We start from the raw sequence: 24,711 nt of genomic DNA on the forward strand, positions 1-24,711 counted from the left end.
TAATCCGGCAATGAGTCGTTTTAATATTACAATCAGTAGCAGTAACGACCAAATCGTTGGGGGTTAATTAATATTACAAGCTTGATTTATTGGAGATGATCTTGCACAAGAAATCATCAATTTCAGGAAATACAAAATAAAGAGGAAACTGCGAAGCAAATATAATATCTAAAATACATGACACAACTAAATAGAACTGAAAAATGAAGTTGGGCAGGGAGGTATGGGGATCTCAACTGTCCCTTCCAACATCAACAGTACCTTCTTCATGGAAGGGCGCAGTGTTGGTTCATCCAGGATGCACCACAGTCCTACAATCACCATCCTTTCAAGTTGTTTTATATCCACCTCCTCATCTTCCCCTGCTATCTTCCCTACCTTACCGGCTTGGTAACAATCGTAGACCCATTCTTCAAGGATAGCTTCTTCGTCCTTGAGGCTCCAATTTACACTCCGTCGACAACATATGATCTCCAATAATACGATCCCGAAGCTGTAAACATCTGCTTTCACTGTCACCGGTAGTTTCCTGTGCCACTCTGGTGCAACGTACCCCCTTGTTCCTCTGATCCCAGTGAAGGTCTTGGTTTGGTCTGGCTTTAGCAACTTGGCCAATCCGAAATCGGATATTTTCGCTTGCCCGTTTTCGTCCATTAGTATGTTCTGAGACTTGATGTCACAATGGATTATTTGAGTCTCGCATTCTTCATGAAGATAGAGGAGACCTCGAGCTACGTCGCGAGCGATTTCCACCCTCTCGATCCAACAAGGTCGTCTTTCGGGTGTAAAGAGTACATCGGAAAGTGATCCATTGATCATGTACTCGTATATCAAGAGCCTATTAGCTCCATCATGGCAGTATCCTAGTAGTCGAACTAAGTTTCGATGATGAGTTCTCCCAATGATTCGCATCTCGTTTTGGAACTCTCGTTCGCCTTGGTCTGATATGTTGTCCAATCTCTTCACTGCCACAAATTTTGTTAAACCATTCAACATTACCGTCCCTTTGAAAACGGTCCCAAATGCTCCTTTCCCGATTTCTTCCTGGAAATTATCAGTCATCGCCTCGATTTCTGAAAAACTAAACGAAATAGGAGCAACGTTCTCGCACAATCTTATGTTGCTGTCTGTAGAAAACCTTTTGTATCTGAAAACACGACTCCAAAGAATCAAAGCCCCAGAAATTACTAGCACCATGATTGCAAAACCAATCAGTGAAAGCCCTATAATTAAAATATCCGTATGAACTTTCCCATTCCCATCTTTAGGTTCATCAGCATGTTTTCTTGGTTCATTAATGGATGAATATATACCTACCTTGATCAAAGCGATGTTTGAATTGCTAAGATCCCTTCTCCCATATCTCAAAGGAAGCCTTTGCTTCGTGCATTTTCCATCATTAAACATGGCAGCCTCACAGTTGCAATCCTCATAACATGCTGTCTCACATTCTTCTCTGGTTGTTGAAGTCACCTCAGAATATCCAGTATCTTCCCATACAGTGTTTTCAGCTGCCTGAATGGTATACTGGATTTTCCCATCATCGTTTTTACAGCTGTCGCTGGAGAAACTCCTCTCGCAGCCAGCAGTGAAATTTCCTTCTATAACTGGAGCAAATCCTGGAAGACATATACAATTAGCTTCGCTATCTACATCAACGCAATAACCATTAAGCCCACATAGACCCTTGGGTGCACACTTGTCTGATGTAGATGACCATATAACTGATCGATTGCCGTTCCGATCGAGTCTGTAAGAATAGAGTCGAAAGATGCCATCGGAATCAATTTTCATCAGATAAATTGTTCTATTTGTATCATCATACCCTCCTGTGGTTAGATCCTTTATGTTGAAGCTTGTTGAATTGAGCATGTACAAATGACCATCATTGTCGAGATTCAGGCTCACGTTATCTCCCTTGCCATCTGTAAAGGATGACCAATAAGAATAAGGTGCTGTGTCAGGAGTGTCCACAGGGTACTGTACCAAGTTTCCATCATGCTGCATCTTAAGACGAAATATACCAGTTGACTGGTCAGTTTCCGAGACACTAGAGACCAGCTCCTTCCCAGCTGAGAGAGGCTGTCCTTGTAGAATGCTAGTGGTTGGATATTGGAAGCTCTGCCATATCTTGTCCTCGTCAGAGTTGTATACAACGAAATTGCCAGTATCAAGCATCGAAGCGGCAGCAATTTTCTGAGAAGCATCGGTGACGATGTATACGTCTCGTCTTGGCGGTGACTGAAGAATGAGCCTTCCATCTGTTGTAAGAACCAAGCTAGCAGTGCTTGGAACAGGAGGATCATCTCGGTTGGCAGTCCAAACTACTGTCCTTTGAGGAACTCCAGCAAGGAAAACCCCAACACCATAGCCCTTACCTTGGGGATAAAACCCAAAGCCATAGAGACCAGAAGGGGATAGCCATGCGGATTTACCGGTGGTCGTGGGTGTCAAAGATGAGCCCAAACGTATAGTGGAGTTCCTTGGTTGAGCTACTGCATGCAAATGAAAGGAAAAGGAACACACAAGGAAAAGAAATGAAATGGCGACCATGGCTAAGGCCTAAAAGGTACAATATCCCTATAGATTACAGAGCATATCGTTATACATATATATGGTTTAATGAGTTTTGAGAGTCAATACTTTGAATGAATTTTCCATCTTACTTTTTTGATAGGATACTTATCACTATACAGTTTCGTCCTAGAGAAGTAGGTCATGACTCATACGTGTAGATTTCCAAAGGGGACCAATCATCGATTGGCTACTTTAGTCCACTCATGAGCTGATATATTTAATTTGAGAGGAAAATCTAGCCATGGTACTTCAGTCCAATTACAAATTTTCAATTTCAACCTTCAACATATTTTTATGTCTTATCGATGAAGCAGTCAAACATGGAAGATGGTCTCCATAATTTCTTTCAAGAAGGGTTCCTGCTCTAACTCATTTATCTTTTAGCAGACGATCGTCTCTTCTTTTGTGAAAATTCTCAGTTTATTTTGCCAGTTTTCTAGTCAAAAGTTGAATAAAAAGAAATCTCAGATATATTTTTTTCCTAATACACTTGCTTATTAGCATATATGATTTGCAATGATGTTGGTATGGTGCGAATTGAGGAGTTGGGTAATTATCTTGGTATGCTTTTATTGCGTAAAAGAGTCACAACGAGTTCATTTGATTTTATAGTGAGTAATGTTCGGAATAAGTTGAATGGATGGAAAGTTAGGAAGCTCTCTTTAGCAGGCAAAATAACTTTGGCAAAATCAGTTCTGCTTGCTATCCCTAATTATTTGGAATTCAATACCGTAAACTTTAGACCATCAATGTTTAATTGGAAAATTTTGATCAACTTAAGAGTATTTATCAATTATGCATTCCTTTAACTACTAACATATTTCAATAATTATGATATCGAACCAATTGAATCGAATCTATATATGAGTGTATTAACATTGTGTTGTACAAGAAACTTGAAAAGTATTAATGTATTGTACATTTCTTTAATTATTAATGTAATTGAATAAGTTATTATATTAATTGTACAGCCATTTATCTAATTGAATGAATCTATGTAGAAAGGTAATAGCATTGTAGTGTATAAGTATTTTTAAAAGTATTTATTAATTGTATGTTCCTCTAATCACTAGTGCAATTGAATAAATTCTGACATTAGTTGTACAGTTATTGATCTAATTGAATAAATTGTATAATTAATCATACAATCATTGGTCTAATTGAATCAGTCTATGTAAACTCAACATTGAGTATACATGTTTAGAATTCAATATCATACAGTGAAATATATCAAAACTTTGGACCGCCAATGTTTAATTTCAAATATTTAATCAACTTCAGAGTGTTTATCAATTATGTAGTCCTCTAACTACTAACGTAATTGAATGATTATGACATTGAACTAATTAAATTGAGTCTATATATGAATGCAGTAACATTGTGGTCTACAAGTGATTAGAAAAGTAATGATCACTTTTACATTTCTCTAATTTTTAACGTAGTTGAATGAGTTATAACATTAATTGTACAATCATTGATCTAATTGAACAAATCTATGCATGAAGGTAATTACATTGTAGTGTATAAGTATTTGTAAGAGTATTGATCAATTGTACAATTCATTGTATAATCAGTAATTCATAATTGAATTGGTCCATGTAAACACAACATTGAGTATACATATTTGGAGTTCATTATCATATAGCGAAATATAGTAAAACTTTGGACCACCGATGTTTAATTTCAGATTTTGTATTAATTTAAAAGTATTGATCAATTATACACTCTTCTAACTACTAACGTTATTGAATAATTATGACATCAATTATATAATCATTGATCCAATTTAATGAATTATACAATTAATCAAACAACCATTTCAATCAGTGTATAAATGTATTACCATTGTAACCAATGAGTAATTCTCGTGGATCATTTTAGGTTTAGGTCATATTGGGTTATGATTATTTCTCGTTTAATCATTCAATTTTCATTTAATATAAGGATTTGTTTTGAATTAGATAAGTTTAAAATTAAGTTACTTGCATGATTTAGAGTTGATTATTAAAGTCAATAAAGTCTAATTTATTAATTTTAAAATAAAATTAAATCAAAGTTAGATAAGTTATTTAATTGGTTTAAATTAATTATAAAAGTAATAATTATCATAAATAATTTTGAAATAAATATAATCAACTACTATAAATTTAGATTAATTAATTCATAATATATAAAACCATAAAAAGTAAAACTTTTTTAATAGATAAAAATAATTATTGTTATTTACATTGTTTTGAAATGTTCATGATAAATATTTTATTGTTAATAATTTTTTTAATCTCAAATTTTAATGTTTTTAGTTAATAACATTATTTTAATTAAAAAAAATTTAGGATAAGCATAAATCAGTTATATTTTTAGAATTTAAAACATAAGTAAAAAATAAAAACAAAAATTTGTCAAAATAAATTTTTAAATAAATTAGAATCAAAATTAAATTAAAATTTTTCAAAGTAAAATAAAATAAAAATAAAAATAATTTTTTTGAGATTTTGAAATATATCAATTTTTTTTTGAATTTTTCATCATATTTTGATAATTTCTCTTCACTTATTAATTTTACTTGAGAATAAATAGATAAAATATAATTTTTATCAGTATTTATTGTTTTTGAAAAAAATTTTCTCAAGACCATATGATATAAGTCGAAATTGCATATTTTATTATAATAGACAATAATAATTATATTTAAAAATTATTAAAATAAAATAAAATTTTAATTTATAAATATTTTTTATTAATTTTTTGAGAACATTTACTTAATTAAGTTTGGGTCACTTTCAAGTTTCATTCAAAATTGATAAATTTATACTATTAGTATATCAACCATATGTGAATAGTAAATCAATTGTAATTGGAAGGGATAATAAATTAAAATAATGTTTATAATTTAATTTGATAGGACCACTTTTTTTTTTCTTTTGACAAATGGGTGGAGAAATTTTTTTTTAGGTAATAGTTATGGGATCTTGTTGGTATGATTAGAGGTGTTCAAATTTCAGTTAAAATCGAATTAATCGATCAAATTAATTTAATTCGATTAATTTATCGGTTAATTGATCTATTTCGGTTGGAGATAAATTAAATTTTTTTTGAAAATTCAATTAACGGTTAATTCGGTCCAAAATTAGGTAATTAACCGAATTAACCGAACTTAATAAATAATATTATTTATTATATATATTAGGCTATTACTAATTCGGTTAATTCTATCAAATGAATATTATCAATTTTTTTATATATTTTATACTTATTTTAATAAAAAACAAAACATATAAATTTCAGTTAAAACTAAAATATTTCGATTCGATTAATTTATTTTGAAAAAAATTGGTTCAATTAATGGTTAAAGAATTAGAATTTTTAATTAATTTAATTAATACTAATTTAGTTCGATCAACCATTTAAATACCCCTAAATGTAATTATACTCTAATTTCGATCAACCACATTTCTCAAAAAAGTTAATTTGGTATCATTCAAGGTTATTCTGTATTGCTTTTGTGAAACTTAATATAAGCTTTTACATTGAATTCCCATCTTATTAAGTAGATGTCACCTCATATTTCGATAAAAAAAATACATATAAAAATATAAATAAATGAATATTCATTTTCTAAAATTTATTTATTAAATATTTTTTTAAATCTACAAAAAATATTTCAAACTTTTCCTTTTCTATTTTTACTTTATAAATAATAATTTATTTATTATACATTTAGTCTTGTTCCTTAGCTCTCACTAATTTTGTTGAGCACTAGGCACTACCTTCGCTTATAACTACCGATACCAATAGAGGTGATCACAGGTTGGGTTGAGTTTGGTCCAAGTCTCAATAGAATTTTAAGCATGTTTTCTAGGCTTGAGTTCGATCCGAAAAATGGGCTTAAAATTTTGCCTAAGCTTAACCTGAATAAAAATGCTAAAACTTGAACCCGACCCGACCCACTCGTACTAAATTTTTTTATATTATTATTTTTATATAAAAATGAATTTAAAAATATAATATATCAAAAGAACTAAAAACATTAAAATAAACATTTTTCAATAAATTGAAAATAAATTTAAAAATTATTTATACTTAAATAACACTAAGATAGATGTAACTTATAGCAAACAAACACCTCTAAAGTAGCAGCAAAATTAACAAATAAAACAAGTGTTATACAATATCTAAACAATAACAATAAAATAGTAGCAATGTAATAGAGAAACGACACCAAAATAGTGACAAAACATCAACAAAAATAGTGAAAATAACAGCAAAAAGCAACATTTTTATTTTTTACAAATTCGCGTTGGACAGGGCTCGAGACAGGAAAAGCTTACCCAAAGCCTGACCTATTTAGAAAACTGGCTTCGCTTTTTTGCCCAAACCCATTTTTCAAACCTATAGTTTTGCCCAAATCCTCCTTTTCGGGCGGGCCTTTGGGCTAGACTGAGTGGTTTGACCGAGAATCAAGTCTATCATCGATTTCCACATCTTTCATCATTGTGCCATCCAACTAGGAATCAATTATGGAGGGGTCTCCAAGACTTCATTATCACATGAATACCCCCAATTCTGCCTGTCCTCAGATTGTAGTTAGAAGTGAGCATTCGATCGAATCGAGTGAAAAAATTTCAAGTTGACAAGTCATATTTTATCATCCTAACTCGATTTAACTTTTTTTTTTTCAAATTGAGTAGAGTGAAATGAAATTCGAGCCGAACCGAGTGAAATTGTTCGAGTTAAATTAAAAAATTGAACATGTCAAATTAAAATATTGTTATAGTATAACTAATTCCATGTTAGAGTACATAAATTTCAAACCATATATATTTCGACATAATAAAAAAATAAGATATTTTAGTATGATAAACTTGAATTATTAATTAACTTATTTAGGTCCCAATTGTAATAGCCCGATTTTAGGCTTAGTCGGAACAGTGGTTTCGGGACCACAAATCCGACGAAAAAAAATGTAATGGCTTGAATTTTCAGAGGTGTCGGAACGGTGATTCGATATCACTAAATTCGACAAATGGGTAGAAAATATTATTAATTTAGTAAGTATAAGTTAAATATGAAGTTAGGAAAATTTTTGAAATAGTGAATAGTGCACTAGAAATAAATATTAAAATAATTAGAATCGAAATGAGGTATCAAGACCTCGGGGATTTTAAACTGAGCCATAAATATTTTTATAAATATTTATGGAGTGTTAAAAAGTTAGTATTAAAGTTTCGTTAAGAAATTTTAAAGTTCCGATAATTAATTGAATAAAAAGGATTAAATTGTAACAAATGCAAAATTTTGAGAAATGATTAAATAGCTTAAATGATAAAAGGAAGAGGGCTTAAATGATTAAATAGCCCAAGGTCTATTTGGGCTGGACGGCAGAGGCATGAAATCAGCAAGAAAGTAAGGAGAATTAAGGGAAAAATTGGAAAATTGCAAAATTTGCTTAATAAAGTTAGGACCCAAGTGGAATTATCTAGATTTCTCTTCATTTTTCTGAATTCTCATCAGCTAAAACACCATGGAAGGGCTTCTTCAAGCTGGTTCTTCATATTTTTATTACAAGTAAGTTCAATTCTTGACTATTTCTTGAAATTTTTGTATTTTTATGACTTTTACAACTAGGCCCACTTGTTAAATTCATTAGTTTTTGATTTTATGAAAGAAGTTGAAAGTTGATATGAATATGTGCTGGAAGTATATGATGATTTAGCATGAAATTAGAGCTTTAAATTGTTCATATGCTGATTTTATTGAAAGAATTGAATAGAAAGTGAATGTTTGGGACCTAATAGTAAAAGAGTTTGAAGATAGAGTTATATGTGGAAATTCTGAATTTCAATAGTTGTGTAATAACTTATAATGTCTAGTAAAGTACTAATTGAGAAAATTAGATTAATTGAGGGGTTAATTGAGAAAGGACCGAATTGTATAAACTGTGAAATTTGGGGCAAAATGGAAATCAACATTTTGCACTAAAGCAGTTTTGGACAGCAGCAGTAGTGTAACTTTGAAAAATCACCAAAAATTTTAGAGATTGAATTAGAGGATGAATAAAATATGAAACTAAAGCTTATTGAGTCTAGTTTCTTATAAAAGAAATGATGTGAGCAATGGAATTGTAAATCATGAGATATAATAGATTTTGTGAGACAAGGTCAGAATGAATTCGGGTTCCCCTGTTCTGACTTTGGAAAATCATTAAAAATTGTACAAAAATTATTATGAGTTATAGCTTATATGGTTAGAATCCTTAATGAGTCTATTTTTAGAAAAAACAAGCTAAAACATCATCTGAATTCTGTACAATGAGATAATTAATTTTTAGTGAAGAGTGGTCGGAACTGTCAGACAGCGAAACAGGGGAAACTTTAAAGAATAAACTGTACTATTTTGCTGAACCAAAAATTATGAAAATTTTATGGTATGAAGATATGTGAGTATAGTTTCAGGGAAAATTAATGGATCTTAATTTGGAGCTCTGTATCTCCGGATAAAAATAATTTAGTGACTCTGACTCGGATAAACAGCTTTGAATATACATGTTAGTGAATATTGAAATTATGGTTAATGTTGTTTAAGTGTATTATACACATTAAGGATGTGGAATGGAGAGGAGGAGGAGGAAAATTGGGAAATATATGAATGATTCGTGTATAAATGGTCATATGTTTGATTATAACTCATAAACGATGAAATATGAATGATGCTTATTTTTGTGCATTATTGGTCATGGTTTAAGCTCATGTGTGAAAATAAAGTTTCATAGTATGTGTGTATGGTATATTCAGTATATGATTTGGCATGAAATAATACCATGAATGGTTTATGAATTAACACATGTTGGTAAGCCTGATATATGAATAAATGATCAAATTGAGCGGAACGCCGGATTTGAGTACTTCTGATCAAGTGCAAAGTGATAAGTGGTAGCTTTAGCTACACTTATCTGATCAAGTGACAAGTGGAAAGTGATAAGTAATAGCTTCGGCTATACTTATCTGATCAAGTGACAAAGTGATAAGTGATAGCTTCGGCTATACTTATCTAATCAAGTGACAAAGTGATAAGTGATAAGTGATAGCTTCAGCTACACTTATCTGATCAAGTGACAAGTGGAAAGTGATAAGTGATAGCTTCGGCTACACTTATCTGATCAAGTGACAAGTGAAAAGTGATAAGTGATAGCTTCGGCTATACTTATCTGATCAAGAGACAAAGTGATAAGTGATAGCTTTAGCTACACTTATCTGATTAAGAGACAAAGTGATAAGTGGCTACACTTATCTGATCAAGAAACAAAGTGATAGGTGGCTACACTTATCTGATCAGGGACAAGTGATAAGTGATCATACGTAAGACCATAGTTATACTATGGCAAAGTGAAAGTGAAGTACTCAATTTTCCATGACCGTTCCCTAATTTGATTAAGGATGGTAAGTGACAAATGGGCCCAAAAGAATTAAAGTAAATGGATAAGTGGTAGTGTATTTATATCAGGACGATGTTGTTATTCAAACTAAAGTGATATTTTCATTGCTAAATTGAGAATTTCATAAATGTGTTATTGAATGGTATAATCAATAAACATTGAGTTAAATGGTAAATACGTATTAGTTTTGAATTTGATGTCATTGAATTGTACGTGAATTAAATGGAAATTGCTAGTGATATGATTTAAATTATGAGCATGAGAAATTGCGAATTGAATGAAATGGAAATGAAGCATTAAATTGCATGAGTATGTATCGGGTCTCGCAGGCCCTAATTATTATGATTATAATATTTTGAGGATATATTGTGAAAAGTTATAGAAACATGTTAATTATTTTGAAAGTTTTAATTTTGATGAAATTTTATAACTCGGTTAAATACGTTTACAAGTGTATGTGTTTTGGTAATGCCTCGAACCCTATTCCGGTGTTGGATACGGGTAAGGGGTGTTACACCAATATTATTATTTTAGAAAATTTTTAAAAAATTTTAAAATTATATATTCTTTATATATGTTTCAAAATTTTTAAAATTTTTTAAAAACATAAAATTTGAAATTTTATAAATATTTTGAATTTTTAAAAATTATTTTGAATTTGTTTTGTATTTTTTGTTGGGAGAGAGATACCAATTTGCTCATTTTCAAATTGACAGGGATTCAGAAAGGTATTTACACCAATCTATTATTTAGATTATTCGAGTTATTCGAATTGTAAAATTCAACTCGATTTGAACTCGAAACTCAAATTACTTATTCGAGTTAACTCGAATAACTCGATTCGATTAATTTGAAATCTGAATTTATTTTCAATTTTTTTCTAATCGAATCGAGATTTGCTCATCCCTAATTGTGATTTTTGAACCAACTTAAACATGGTGATCATCAATGTTGAAAAAGAAAGGAAAAAAAAATAAATATATTTAAGTCTTCTTTATAGCTTTTCCCCCCGAATTGTTTTATTTATGAAATTATTATTGTAATAAAAGAATTCGTGTTAGAAAAGTACGTAGAAAAATGGGTATTCATTTATTTATAAATATTTTATTGATAATTTGTATGTATTTTTATAAATTTTATATCTTTTAATCAAAAAATAAACTTTTAAATATATATTTACTTTTTTTATTTTTGAAATTTTAAGAATCAAAATTTAAAAGAATGTGTAAAGTTAAGGGTTAAATTTGTTGAATTTTTAAAATTAGGACCAAATTGATAGAATATATAAACACTGGAGAGCTAAATTTGTTATTATGTCAATAACAAAAACGATTTTCTTTGGTGATTTAACATGTGAGTATTAAATTTTGATAATGTTAGTGACTTAAATAAAAAAAAAATTAAATATAAATGACCAAAATAAAAATATATTAATAGTTAAGTGATTATTTTTACAAGTTATCCCAAAGAAAATATAAATATGGTTTAAACGCCAATTAATCGTCTAAAATACGGACCATAACTTAATTTCAATGCAAGACTAGAGTCTTGATCACTTCGTCGTACCTATGGAAGTTAACAAATGTGGGATTTTCTTTTTGAGAAAATATAAGTGGTTTACTTTTGGTCACATTATCAGTTTCTCCTTCTTCTCATGCTCAACTTTTGTCAATATTTTGGAACCACTTGTGTTTGTTTAAGGTTAAATTTTGCTCTTAGTCCCTGTACTTTGTGAAAGTTATGAATTTAGTTTTTGTATTTAAATTTGATCAATTTTAGTCACTATACTTTTCAAATTTTAGAATTTTAGTCCTAACCCAAATACTATTAGTTAAATTCATTTTATTAAACTCAATTACTAGTTCTATACTTTGCATGCTATTGCAGAATTTATCTATATTATCCAATTGGATCACTTCAACTTTCTATATTGTTCGAATTTTGAATGATTGTCATTAATCCGTTACATGGATTTGTAGTGAGTATTATATGAAAATACCAAGCTAACATGGAATTACACATATGATAATGTGTTCGGCAAATCAGATTTTGAAAATAGAAAATTTTAACTTAATGAATTAACAATAATTGTTTGGTGAGGATTGAAGTTTTAAAATTTAAAAGGTATAGGAACTAAAATTGATCAAATTAAAGTACCGAGACTAAATACAAAACTTTCACAAAGTAAAGGGACTAACATCAGAATTTAATCTCTGTTTAACGCACCCCTGAAAGAAACATTCCTCTGAAAAGTCCTTGCAAACAAGGAAACTTAAAAAGTGGGAACACATCCATCTTGTACTCCATTGCTTGTGCCTCTAATGGTAAAAACCTTATTGCTTAACAAGTTCGAAAGTTCATATAATCCGGTAATGAGTCGTTTTATTATTACAATCAATAGCAGTAAGGACCAAATCGTTGGGGGTTCATTAATATTACAAGCTTGATTTATTGGAGATGATATTGCACAAGAAATCATCAATTTCAGGAAATACAAAATAAAGAGGAAAATGTGAAGCAAATATAATATCTAAAATACATGACACAACTAAATAGAACTGAAAAATGAAGTCGGGCAGGGAGGTACGGGGATCTCAACTGTCCCTTCCAACATCAACAGTACCTTCTTCATGGAAGGGCGCAGTGTTGGTTCATCCAGGATGCACCACAGTCCTACAATCACCATCCTTTCAAGTTGTTTTATATCCACCTCCTCATCTTCCCCTACTATCTTCCCTACCTCACCGGCTTGGTAACAATCGTAGACCCATTCTTCAAGGATAGCTTCTTTTTCCTTGAGGCTCCAATTTACACTCCGTCGACAACATATGATCTCCAATAATACGATCCCGAAGCTGTAAACATCTGCTTTCACTGTCACCGGTAGTTTCCTGTGCCACTCTGGTGCAACGTAACCCCTTGTTCCTCTGATCCCAGTGAAGGTCTTGGTTTGGTCTGGCTTTAGCAACTTGGCCAATCCGAAATCGGATATTTTCGCTTGCCCGTTTCCGTCCATTAGTATGTTCTGAGACTTGATGTCACAATGGATTATTTGAGTCTCGCATTCTTCATGAAGATAGAGGAGACCTCGAGCTACGTCGCGAGCGATTTCCACCCTATCGATCCAACAAGGTCGTCTTTCGGGTGTAAAGAGTACATCGAAAAGTGATCCATTGATCATGTACTTGTTGGCATAATAATTATCTAAATATTTCTGATAATATTGTTATTAATATTATCGTCGCTTCCGCAACAATTGGTATCAGAGCCAAGGTTTTGTAGTATGCTCTGTGTTTGCAGCTTAGTCTGATCTTACACATCAGAAACATTTCCTAAAGCTTGTGGGTATTCTGCATTTGGTGGCTATTAAGTAGAAGCTATGGCAAAAATGACAGAAGAAAAACCTTCCATATCAACAACTTCCACTTCGTACATTTTGCCAAGGATTGGAACTGCAAATACGAGATTTGTAGTGGAAATTTTTGATGGAACAGGTCATTTCGGCATGTGGCAAAGTGAGCTTCTAGATGCCCTCTTTCAACAGGGTCTAGATATTGCTATTGAGGAAGAAAAACCAGAAGGGTTGATGATAAAGAATGGAAGACCATCAACCGATTGGCATGTGGTACAATTCGATCATGTCTTTCCAGAGAGCAGAAGTATACATTCAGTAAAGAGACTTCTGCAAGTAAATTGTGGAAAGCATTGGAGGAGAAATTCTTGAAGAAGAACAGTCAAAATAAGTTGCATATGAAGAAAAGACTGTTTCGTTTCAATTATGTTCCTGGTACCACGATGAACGAGCACATTACCAATTTTAATCAGCTGGTGGCTGATTTGTTGAATTTGGATGTGACTTTTGAAGACGAAGACTTGGCGTTAATGTTGTTGGGATCGCTTCCTGAGGAGTTTGAGTACCTTGAAACTACTCTACTTCATGGAAAATCGGAAGTAACTTTCAATGAAGTAACTGCTGCATTGTATAGCTATGAACTACGCCGAAAGGATAAGTTGAAAGGTTCAGGTGAAGCAGCAGTGGAAGCATTGGTAACAAGAGGTCGTCAGCAAAGTCAGTCTAAGGGGAAGAGAAGAAAGTCCAAAGGTCGAGCTGTTGCCAAAGATGAATGTTCTTTTTGCAAAGAAAAAGGACATTGGAAGAAAGATTGTCCAAAATTGAAGAAAAAATGGAAGACTCCGCAAGATGCAAATGTTGCAGAATGCAATAGTGAAGCAGAGTCAGACTTTTCTCTTAGTATGACATCTTCAACATTATATGCAGATGAGTGGATCATGGATTCTGGTTGTTCCTATCATATGTGTCCCATTCGGGAATGGTTCTTTGAATTTCAAAAACTAGATGAAAGGGTTGTTTACATGGGTAATGATAACACATGTAAAATAGCCGGGATAGGTTCAATTAAACTGAGGAGTCATGATGGATCTACTAGAATTTTGCGGGATGTACGATATGTCCCAAAGTTGAAGAAGAATCTCATCTCTTTGGGGTCGTTAGAATCTGAAGGCCTAGTTGTGACAATACGAGATGGAGTTCTTAAAGCAACTTCAGGCGCATTGGTGATGTTGAAAGGCATAAGAAAGAACAATCTGTATTACTACCAAGGTAGTACAGTGGTTGGGACAACAGCAGCAGCAATTTCGAGTACCAAGAAGGACGCTGAGGCAACACAGCTGTGGCATATGCGTTTGGGCCATGCTGGTGAAAAATCCTTGCAAACTCTATTATTGAAAGGTACAAAGACTTGCAAACTTGAATTTTGCGAGCATTGTGTTCTGGGAAAACAACGAAGGGTGAAATTTGGCACTGGGATTCACAATACTAAAGGTATTCTGGATTATGTGCATTCTGATGTATGGGGACCGTCCAAGACTCCATCACTTGGAGGAAGACGTTATTTTGTCACCTTTATTGATGATTTTTCCAGACGAGTTTGGGTGTTTCCTATGAAGAACAAAGATGAGGTGCTTGAAGTTTTCCTTAAGTGGAAAACTAAAGTTGAAAATCAGACAGGAAGGAAGATTAAGGTTCTCCGATCAGACAACGGTGGAGAATATAAAAGCGATCCATTCCTGAAGATATGCCAAGATTGTGGCATAGTAAGGCACTTCACCGTAGGTGGAACACCGCAACAGAATGGGGTGGCAGAGCGTATGAATCGAACGCTTGTGGAGAAAGTTCGATGTATGTTATCTAATGCTGGATTAGATAGAAAGTTTTGGACTGAGGCTGTGACGTACGCTCAACATCTCATCAATCATTTGCCATCATCTGCTATAAATGGCAAGACTCCTTTGGAGAAATGGTATGGAAAACCTGCTACTGATTATGACACCTTGCGCATTTTTGGTTCTATTGCATATTATCATGTGAAAGAATCAAAGTTAGATCCAAGAGCAAAGAAGGCTCTATTCATGGGCTTCAATGCTGGTGTTAAGGGATATCGTTTGTGGTGTCTAGAGGCAAAGAAGACGATAATCAGTAGGGATGTTACCTTTCATGAATCTGCCATGTTGAATAAGGTAAATCCAGAAGGAGTGAGTAGTACTTCGCAGCAGGTGGAGTGTACTCCGCAGCAGGTGGAGTTTGAGCAGAGTGTGGTAATTCCAGCAGAAGGTACCACTAGTGATTCTTCATTGGCAGATGCAGAGTCAGATGAGGAAGAGGTTTCTACCCAAGAACCTCAACAGCAATCAGAGCCAATTGCAGTCAGAAGGCAGAGACGAGAAATTCAGAAACCTGCTCGTTTCACTGACATGGTAGCTTATGCACTTCCAGTTGTTGATAATATTCCATCCACTTACACCAAAGCCATTCAGAGTTTAGAGAATAATAGATGGTTAGGTGCAATGGAAGAGGAAATGCAATCTCTAGAGAAAAACAAGACGTGGAAGCTGGCACAACTACCAAAAGGGAAGAAGGCGATTGGTTGCAAATTTGAAGACACTATTGAAGTTAGTGTTATGAGAAGATGTTCGAAGATGTGGAATATCGCCAAGGTGGAGATTTGTTGAATATTGGCAATATCCCACATTAGGAAAAGATAGAAAGGGAGGGGGTTTGGTTTGTTATATATAGAACCCCTCCCCCTTTGGTTTTATCATCCCAAAATCTTCTCCTTTGTAATATTTCTAGAAGAAATATTAATTTGGTAGTGTCCGAGGACGTAAGCTAAATTGGCCGAACCTCGTTAAATCTCTGGTATTTTATTTCTTATTTGTTTGCTTATATTTAATAGCTTTATGTTGGTTATATTTATTTAGTTATTATTGCTATAAATATCTAAGTGAGTTCTGTCTAGTTGTTGGGTTTTAAGCGGGACCATTTGTGACCCCTCCAATTTAACTGGGAATTTTCTTAGTATAATTGTTGGCATAATAATTATCTAAATATTTCTGATAATATTGTTATTAATATTATCGTCGCTTCCGCAACAGTACTCGTATATCAACAGCCTATTAGCTCCATCATGGCAGTATCCTAGTATTCGAACTAAATTTCGATGATGAGTTATCCCAATGATTCGCATCTCGTTTTGAAACTCTCGTTTGCCTTGGTTTGATATGTTGTCCAATCTCTTCACTGCCACAACTTTTGTTAAACCATTCAACATTACCGTCCCTTTGAAAACGGTCCCAAATGTTCCTTTCCCGATTTCTTCGTGGAAATTATCAGTCATCGCCTCGATTTCTGCAAAACTAAACGAAATAGGAGCAACGTTCTCGCACAATCTTATGCTGCTGTCTGTAGAAAACCTTTTGTATCTGAAAACACGACTCCAAAGAATCAAAGCCCCAGAAATTACTAGCACCATGATTGCAAAACCAATCAGTGAAAGCCCTATAATTAAAATATCCGTATGAACTTTCCCATTCCCATCTTTAGGTTCATCAGCATGTTTTCTTGGTTCATTAATGGATGAATATATACCTACCTTGATCAAAGCGATGTTTGAATTGCTAAGGTTCCTTCTCCCATATCTCAAAGGAAGCCTTTGCTTCGTGCAGTTTCCATCATTAAACATGGCAGCCTCACAGTTGCAATCCTCATAGCATGCTGTCTCACATTCTTCTCTGGTTGTTGAAGTCACCTCAGAATATCCAGTATCTTCCCATACAGTGTTTTCAGCTGCCTGAATGGTATACTGGATTTTCCCATCATCGTTTTTACAGCTGTCGCTGGAGAAACTCCTCTCGCAGCCAGCAGTGAAATTTCCTTCTATAACTGGAGCAAATCCTGGAAGACATCTACAATTAGCTTCTCTATCTACATCAACGCAATAACCATTAAGCCCACATAGACCCTTGGGTGCACACTTGTCTGACGTAGATGACCATATAACTGATCGATTGCCGTTCCGATCGAATCTGTAAGAATAGAGTCGAAAGATGCCATCGGAATCAATTTTTATCAGATAAATTGTTCTATTTGTATCATCATACCCTCCTGTGGTTAGATCCTTTATGTTGAAGCCTGTTGAATTGAGCATGTACAAATGACCATCATTGTCGAGATTCAGGCTCACGTTATCTCCCTTACCATCTGTAAAGGATGACCAATAAGAATAAGGTGCTGTGTCAGGAGTGTCCACAGGGTACTGTACCAAGTTTCCATCATGCTGCATCTTAAGACGAAATATACCAGTTGACTGGTCAGTTTCCGAGACACTAGAGAACAGCTCCATCCCTTCTGAGAGACGCTGTCCTTGTAGAATGCTAGTGGTTGGATATTGGAAGCTCTGCCATATAATGTCCTCGCCAGAGTTGAATACAACGAAATTGCCCGTATCAAGCACCGAAGCTGCAGCAATTTTCTGAGAAGCATTTGTGACGATGTATACGTCTCGTCTTGGCAGTGACTGAAGAATAAGCCTTCCATCGGTTGTAAGAACTAAGCTAGCAGTGCTTGGAACAGGAGGAGCATCTCGGTTGGCTGTCCAAACCACTGTCCTTTGAGGAACTCCAGCAAGGAAAACCCCAACACCATAGCCCTTACTTTGGGGATAAAACCCAAAGCCATAGAGACCAGAAGGGGATAGCCATGCGGATTTGCCGGTGGTAGTGGGTGTCAAAGATGAGCCCAAACGTATAGTGGAGTTCCATGGTTGAGCTACTGCATGGAAATGAAAGGAAAAGAAGCACACAAGGAAAATAAATGAGATGGCGACCATGGCTGAGGCCTAAATGGTATAATATCCCTTTAGATTACAGGGCATATCGTTTTATATATATGGTTTAACAAGGTTTGATTGTTAATACATTGAATGAAATTTCCCATCTTACTTTTTTGATAGGATAGTTATCACGGTTTTTTACAAAAATAATACAAAAAAATAAAAAAAAAATCAAAATAATACAAGTATTTTATTATGTACCAAAATGATACAAACAGGAGTAGAGGGACTGCTAGCACCGCCCCCTTATATTAATTTAGTGTGTTTTTTTATAAATTTAGTAAAAAACCTTTATTTTAGTTATCTGTTCGTATTTTTTTTATTTTCAGATTATTTTATTTTATATTATTTTAGTACATAATATTTGAAATGTATTATTTTAGTGTTTTTTATATAAATTTAGTGAAACCCTTATTTTGTCCTTTTGTTCGTATTTTTCTCTTTTTTTTTTTAGATTTTATTACTTTCAGTAAATATACTATTTTCATTTTTTATTTCTTTTCGTATTTTATTTTTTCATAAACATATTTTTTCGGTATTTTATTTTTAATACTATTTTTGTAAAAAAATCTCATTACAACATGCTAAATAAATTTCATAAAAAATATATCTAATCAACATAAAACACACTTAACAAATAAATTAAATTAAATAATAAAACATAGAATGTACATAACATAAATAATAAAACATAGAATGTACATAAGACAAAAAGTAAATTTAAAACCAATCACATTATAATAATAACAACAAAAATAAAATACGAAAAGACATAAAAAATGAAAATAGTATATTTACTGAAAGTAATAAAAACTGAAAAAAAAGAGAGAAAAATACGAACAAAGGGCCAAAATAAGGGTTTTTCACTAAATTTATATAAAAACACACACTAAAATAATACATTTCAAACATTATGTACTAAAATAATATAAAATAATAAAATTCAAAAATAAGAAAAATATGAACAAATGACCAAAATAAGAGTTTTTTTACTAAATTTATAAAAAAACACACTAAATTAATATAAAGGGGCGGTGCCACCTGTAGCAGTCCCTCCACTCCTGTTTGTACTATTTTGGTACATAATAAAATGTTTGTATTATTTTAATATTTTTATTAATTGTTTTGTATTATTTTTGTAAAAAATCCTCACTATGCAGTTTCGTCCTAGAGAAGTTGGTCATGACTCATATGCGTAGATTTCCAAAGGGGACCAATCATCGATTGGCTACTTCAGTCCACTCATGAGCTGATATTTATAATTTGAGAGGAAAATCTAGCCATGGTACTTCAGTCCAATTACAAATTTTCAATTTCAACCTTCAACATATTTTTACATCTTATCGATGAAGCAGTCAAACACGGAAGATGGTCTCAGTTTATTTTGCCATTTTTCTAGTCAAAAGGTGAATAAAAAGAAATCTCAGATATAGTTATGGGATCGTGATGGTGTGATTAGAGGTATTCAAATTTTGATTAAAATTAAATTTATTAATTAAACTGATGTAATTCGATTAATCTATCGGTTAATTGATCTAGTTCGGTTGGAGTTCAATTAAAAGTTTTTTGAAAATTCATTTAACTGTTAATTCGGTTCGAAATCAGGTAATTAACTGGTAATTAATCGAATTAACCGAAATTAATAAATAATATTATGTATTATATGTATTAGGCTATTACTAATTCGGTTAATTCGATCAAATAAACATTATCAATTTTTTATATCTTTTATACTTATTTTAATAAAAAAAAACAAAACATATAAATTTCGGTTAAAACTAAAATATTTCGGTTCGATTAATTTTTTTAGAAAATAATTTAGTTCGATTAATGGTTAAAGAATTAAAATTTTTAGTTAATTCGATTAATACTAATTTAGTTCGATTAACCATTTGAACACCCTTAAATATAATTATACTCGATTTTCAGTCACTCACATTTCTCGAAAAATTTAATTTGGTATCATTCAAGGTTATACTGTATTGCTTTTGTGAAACTTAATGTAAGCTTTTACATTGAATTGGATCTCACCAGATCCCATCTCATTAAATAGATGTCATCTCATATTTCGGTAAAAAAAAATACATATAAAAATATAAATAAATGAATATTCATTTTTCAAATTTTATTTATTAATTTTTTTTAAAATCTACAAAGAATATTTCAAACTTTTCCCTTTTTATTTTATAAATAATAATTTATTTATTATACATTTAGTCTTGTTCCTTAGCTCTCACTAATTTTGTTGAGCACTGGGCACTACCTTCGCCCACAACCACCGATACTAATAACTCTTATTTCGAATTAGAGGTTATCATGGGTTGGGTTGAATTTGGGCCGAGTCTCAATAGAATTTTAAGCCTATTTTCTAGGCTCGAGTCCAATCTGAAAAATGGGCTTAAAATTTTGCCTAAGCTTAACCTAGATAAAAATACCAAAACTTGAGTCTGACCCGGCCCACTTGTACTAAATTTTTTATATTATTATTTTTATATAAAAGCGAATTTAAAAATATAATATATCAAATAAACTAAAAACATTAAAATAAATGTTTTCCGATAAATTGAAAATAAATTTAAAAATTATTTATACTTAAATAACACTAAGATAGGTGTAACTTAGCAAACAAATACCTCTAAAGTGGTGGCAAAATTAACAATAAAACAAGAGTTATACAATATTCAAAAATAACAACAAAATAGTAACAATGTAATAGCGAAACGACACCAAAATAGTGACAAAACATCAACAAAAATAGTGAAAATAATAGCAAAAAGCAACAATTTTTTTTTTGGCAAATTTGCGTCGGACAGGGCCCGATACAAAAAAAGCTTACCCAAAGCCTGCCTTGTTCAGATAACGGTCTTCGTTTTTTTACCCAAACCCATTTTTCAAGCCTATATTTTTACTCAAATCCTCTCACTTTGTTAAAGTGAGTATTCTATCATCGATTTCCACATCTTTCGCCATTGTGCCAGGAATCAATTGTGGAGGGGTCTCCAAGACTTCATTATCAAGTCTTGGTCAACTCGTCAAACCTATGGAAGCTAATAAATGTGGGATTTTCCTTTTGAGAAAATATAAGTGGTTTACTTTTGGTCACATTATCAGTTTGTCTTTCTTCTCATGCTCAACTTTTGTCAATATTCTGGAACCACTTGTGTTTGTTTAAGGTTAAATTTTGCTCTTAGTCCCTGTACTTTGTGAAATTTATGAATTTAGTTTTTGTATTTAAATTTGATCAATTTTAGTCACTATACTTTTCAAATTTTAGAATTTTAGTCCTAACCCAAATACTATTAGTTAAATTCATTTTATTAAACTAAATTACTAGTTCTATACTTTGCATGCTATTGCAGATTTTATCTATATTATCCAATCAGATCATTTCAACTTAATTTCTATATTGTTCGAATTTTGAATGATTGTCATTAATCCGTTACTTGGATTCGTAGTGAGTATTATATGGAAATACCAAGCTAACATGGAATTACACATATGATAATATGTTCGGCACATCAGATTTTGAAAATAGAAAATTTTAACTTAATGAATTAACAATAATTGTTTGGTGAGGATTGAAGTCTTAAAATTTGAAAGGTATAGGAACTAAAATTGATCAAATTAAAGTATAGAGACTAAATACACAACTTTCACAAAGTAAAGGGACTAACATCACAATTTAATCTCTGTTTAACGCACCCCTGAAAGAAACATTCTTCTGAAAAGTCCTTGCATACAAGGGAGCTTAAAAAGTGGGAACACATCCATCTTGTACTCCTTTGCTTGTGCCTCTAATGGTGAAAGTTCATATAATCCGGCAATGAGTCGTTTTATTATTACAATCAGTAGCAGTAAGGACCAAATCGTTGGGGGTTCATTAATATTACAAGCTTGATTTATTGGAGATGATAGTGCACAAGAAATCATCAATTTCAGGAAATAAAAAATAAAGAGGAAACAGTGAAGCAAATATAATATCTAAAATACATGACACAACTAAATAGAACTGAAAAATAAAGTTGGGTAGGGAGGTACGGGGATCTCAACTGTCCCTTCCAACATCAACAGTACCTTCTTCATGGAAGGGCGCAGTGTTGGTTCATCCAGGATGCACCACAGTCCTACAATCACCATCCTTTCAAGTTGTTTTATATCCACCTCCTCATCTTCCCCTACTATCTTCCCTACCTCACCGGCTTGGTAACAATCGTAGACCCATTCTTCAAGGATAGCTTCTTTTTCCTTGAGGCTCCAATTTACACTCCGTCGACAACATATGATCTCCAATAATACGATCCCGAAGCTGTAAACATCTGCTTTCACTGTCACCGGTAGTTTCCTGTGCCACTCTGGTGCAACGTACCCCCTTGTTCCTCTGATCCCAGTGAAGGTCTTGGTTTGGTCTGGCTTTAGCAACTTGGCCAATCCGAAATCGGATATTTTCGCTTGACCGTTTTCGTCCATTAGTATGTTCTGAGACTTGATGTCACAATGGATTATTTGAGTCTCGCATTCTTCATGAAGATAGAGGAGACCTCGAGCTACGTCGCGAGCGATTTCCACCCTATCGATCCAACAAGGTCGTCTTTCGGGTGTAAAGAGTACATCGGAAAGTGATCCATTGATCATGTACTCGTATATCAAGAGCCTATTGGCTCCATCATGGCAGTATCCTAGTAGACGAACTAAGTTTCGATGATGAGTTCTCCCAATGATTTGCATCTCGTTTTGGAACTCTCGTTCGCCTTGCTCTGATATGTTGTCCAATCTCTTCACTGCCACAAATTTTGTTAAACCATTCAACATTACCGTCCCTTTGAAAACGGTCCCAAATGCTCCTTTCCCGATTTCTTCCTGGAAATTATCAGTCATCGCCACGATTCCTGCAAAACTAAACGAAATAGGAGCAACTTTCTCGCACAATCTTATGTTGCTGTCTGTAGAAAACCTTTTGTATCTTAAAACACGACTCCTAAGGATCAAAGCCCCAGAAATTACCAACACCATGATTGCAAAACCAATCAGTGAAAGCCCAATGATTAAAACTTTCCCATTCCCATCTTTAGGTTCATCAGCATGTTTTCTTGGTTCATTAATGGATGAATATATACCTACCTTGATCAAAGCGATGTTTGAATTGCTAAGATCCCTTCTCCCATATCTCAAAGGAAGCCTTTGCTTCGTGCAGTTTCCATCATTAAACATGGCAGCCTCACAGTTGCAATCCTCATAGCATGCTGTCTCACATTCTTCTCTGGTTGTTGAAGTCACCTCAGAATATCCAGTATCTTCCCATACAGTGTTTTCAGCTGCCTGAATGGTATACTGGATTTTCCCATCATCGTTTTTACAGCTGTCGCTGGAGAAATTCCTCTCGCAGCCAGCAGTGAAATTTCCTTCTATAACTGGAGCAAATCCTGGAAGACATATACAATTAGCTTCTCTATCTACATCAACGCAATAACCATTAAGCCCACATAGACCCTTGGGTGCACACTTGTCTGACGTAGATGACCATATAACTGATCGATTGCCGTTCCGATCGAGTCTATAAGAATAGAGTCGAAAGATGCCATCGGAATCAATTTTCATCAGATAAATTGTTCTATTTGTATCATCATACCCTCCTGTGGTTAGATCCTTTATGTTGAAGCCTGTTGAATTGAGCATGTACAAATGACCATCATTGTCGAGATTCAGGCTCACGTTATCTCCCTTACCATCTGTAAAGGATGACCAATAAGAATAAGGTGCTGTGTCAGGAGTGTCCACAGGGTACTGTACCAAGTTTCCATCATGCTGCATCTTAAGACGAAATATACCAGTTGACTGGTCAGTTTCCGAGACACTAGAGACCAGCTCCTTCCCAGCTGAGAGAGGCTGTCCTTGTAGAATGCTAGTGGTTGGATATTGGAAGCTCTGCCAGATCTTGTCCTCGTCAGAGTTGTATACAACGAAATTGCCAGTATCAAGCATCGAAGCTGCAGCAATTTTCTGAGAAGCATCGGTGACGATGTATACGTCTAGTCTTGGCGGTGACTGAAGAATGAGCCTTCCATCGGTTGTAAGAACCAAACTAGCAGTGCTTGGAACAGGAGGATCATCTCGGTTGGCAGTCCAAACTACTGTCCTTTGAGGAACTCCAGCAAGGAAAACCCCAACACCATAGCCCTTACCTTGGGGATAAAACCCAAAGCCATAGAGACCAGAAGGGGATAGCCATGCGGATTTGCCGGTGGTCGTGGGTGTCAAAGATGAGCCCAAACGTATAGTGGAGTTCCTTGGTTGAGCTACTGCATGCAAATGAAAGGAAAAGGAACACACAAGGAAAAGAAATGAAATGGCGACCATGGCTGAGGCCTAAAAGGTACAATATCCCTATAGATTACAGAGCATATCGTTATACATATATATGGTTTAATGAGTTTTGAGAGTCAATACTTTGAATGAATTTTCCATCTTACTTTTTTGATAGGATACTTATCACTATACAGTTTCGTCCTAGAGAAG

The 24,711-nt window shown here is 33.4% G+C and overlaps 4 protein-coding genes across 4 annotated transcripts; all 4 read right to left on the bottom strand.

The window, feature by feature from the left end:
* On the bottom strand, nucleotides 1–2,649 carry LOC107959461 (G-type lectin S-receptor-like serine/threonine-protein kinase LECRK3). Its single transcript, XM_016895526.2, has one exon. It carries the CDS (start codon nucleotides 2,551–2,553, stop codon nucleotides 187–189), a length of 2,367 nt encoding a protein of 788 aa, XP_016751015.2. The 5' UTR covers nucleotides 2,554–2,649; the 3' UTR covers nucleotides 1–186.
* A 9,875-nt stretch (nucleotides 2,650–12,524) lies between these two features.
* LOC121216260 (G-type lectin S-receptor-like serine/threonine-protein kinase LECRK2) lies at nucleotides 12,525–13,164 on the bottom strand. Its single transcript, XM_041091742.1, has one exon. It carries the CDS (start codon nucleotides 13,023–13,025, stop codon nucleotides 12,558–12,560), a length of 468 nt encoding a protein of 155 aa, XP_040947676.1. The 5' UTR covers nucleotides 13,026–13,164; the 3' UTR covers nucleotides 12,525–12,557.
* Nucleotides 13,165–16,472: 3,308 nt separating this feature from the next.
* LOC107959463 (G-type lectin S-receptor-like serine/threonine-protein kinase LECRK4) lies at nucleotides 16,473–18,195 on the bottom strand. Its single transcript, XM_041090692.1, has 2 exons — nucleotides 16,642–18,195; nucleotides 16,473–16,505 (listed from the first exon to the last, which is right to left on the bottom strand). Exons 1-2 carry the CDS (start codon nucleotides 18,193–18,195, stop codon nucleotides 16,473–16,475), a joined length of 1,587 nt encoding a protein of 528 aa, XP_040946626.1.
* A 3,816-nt stretch (nucleotides 18,196–22,011) lies between these two features.
* LOC107959462 (G-type lectin S-receptor-like serine/threonine-protein kinase LECRK3) lies at nucleotides 22,012–24,675 on the bottom strand. The gene has a single exon (XM_016895527.2). The coding sequence runs from the start codon at nucleotides 24,550–24,552 to the stop codon at nucleotides 22,198–22,200; it is 2,355 nt and encodes a 784-aa protein (XP_016751016.2). The 5' UTR covers nucleotides 24,553–24,675; the 3' UTR covers nucleotides 22,012–22,197.
* Nucleotides 24,676–24,711: the final 36 nt, after the last annotated feature.

The sequence above is a fragment of the Gossypium hirsutum genome, chromosome D04, assembly GCF_007990345.1.
Source record: "Gossypium hirsutum isolate 1008001.06 chromosome D04, Gossypium_hirsutum_v2.1, whole genome shotgun sequence".
NCBI classification, from domain to species: domain Eukaryota; kingdom Viridiplantae; phylum Streptophyta; class Magnoliopsida; order Malvales; family Malvaceae; genus Gossypium; species Gossypium hirsutum.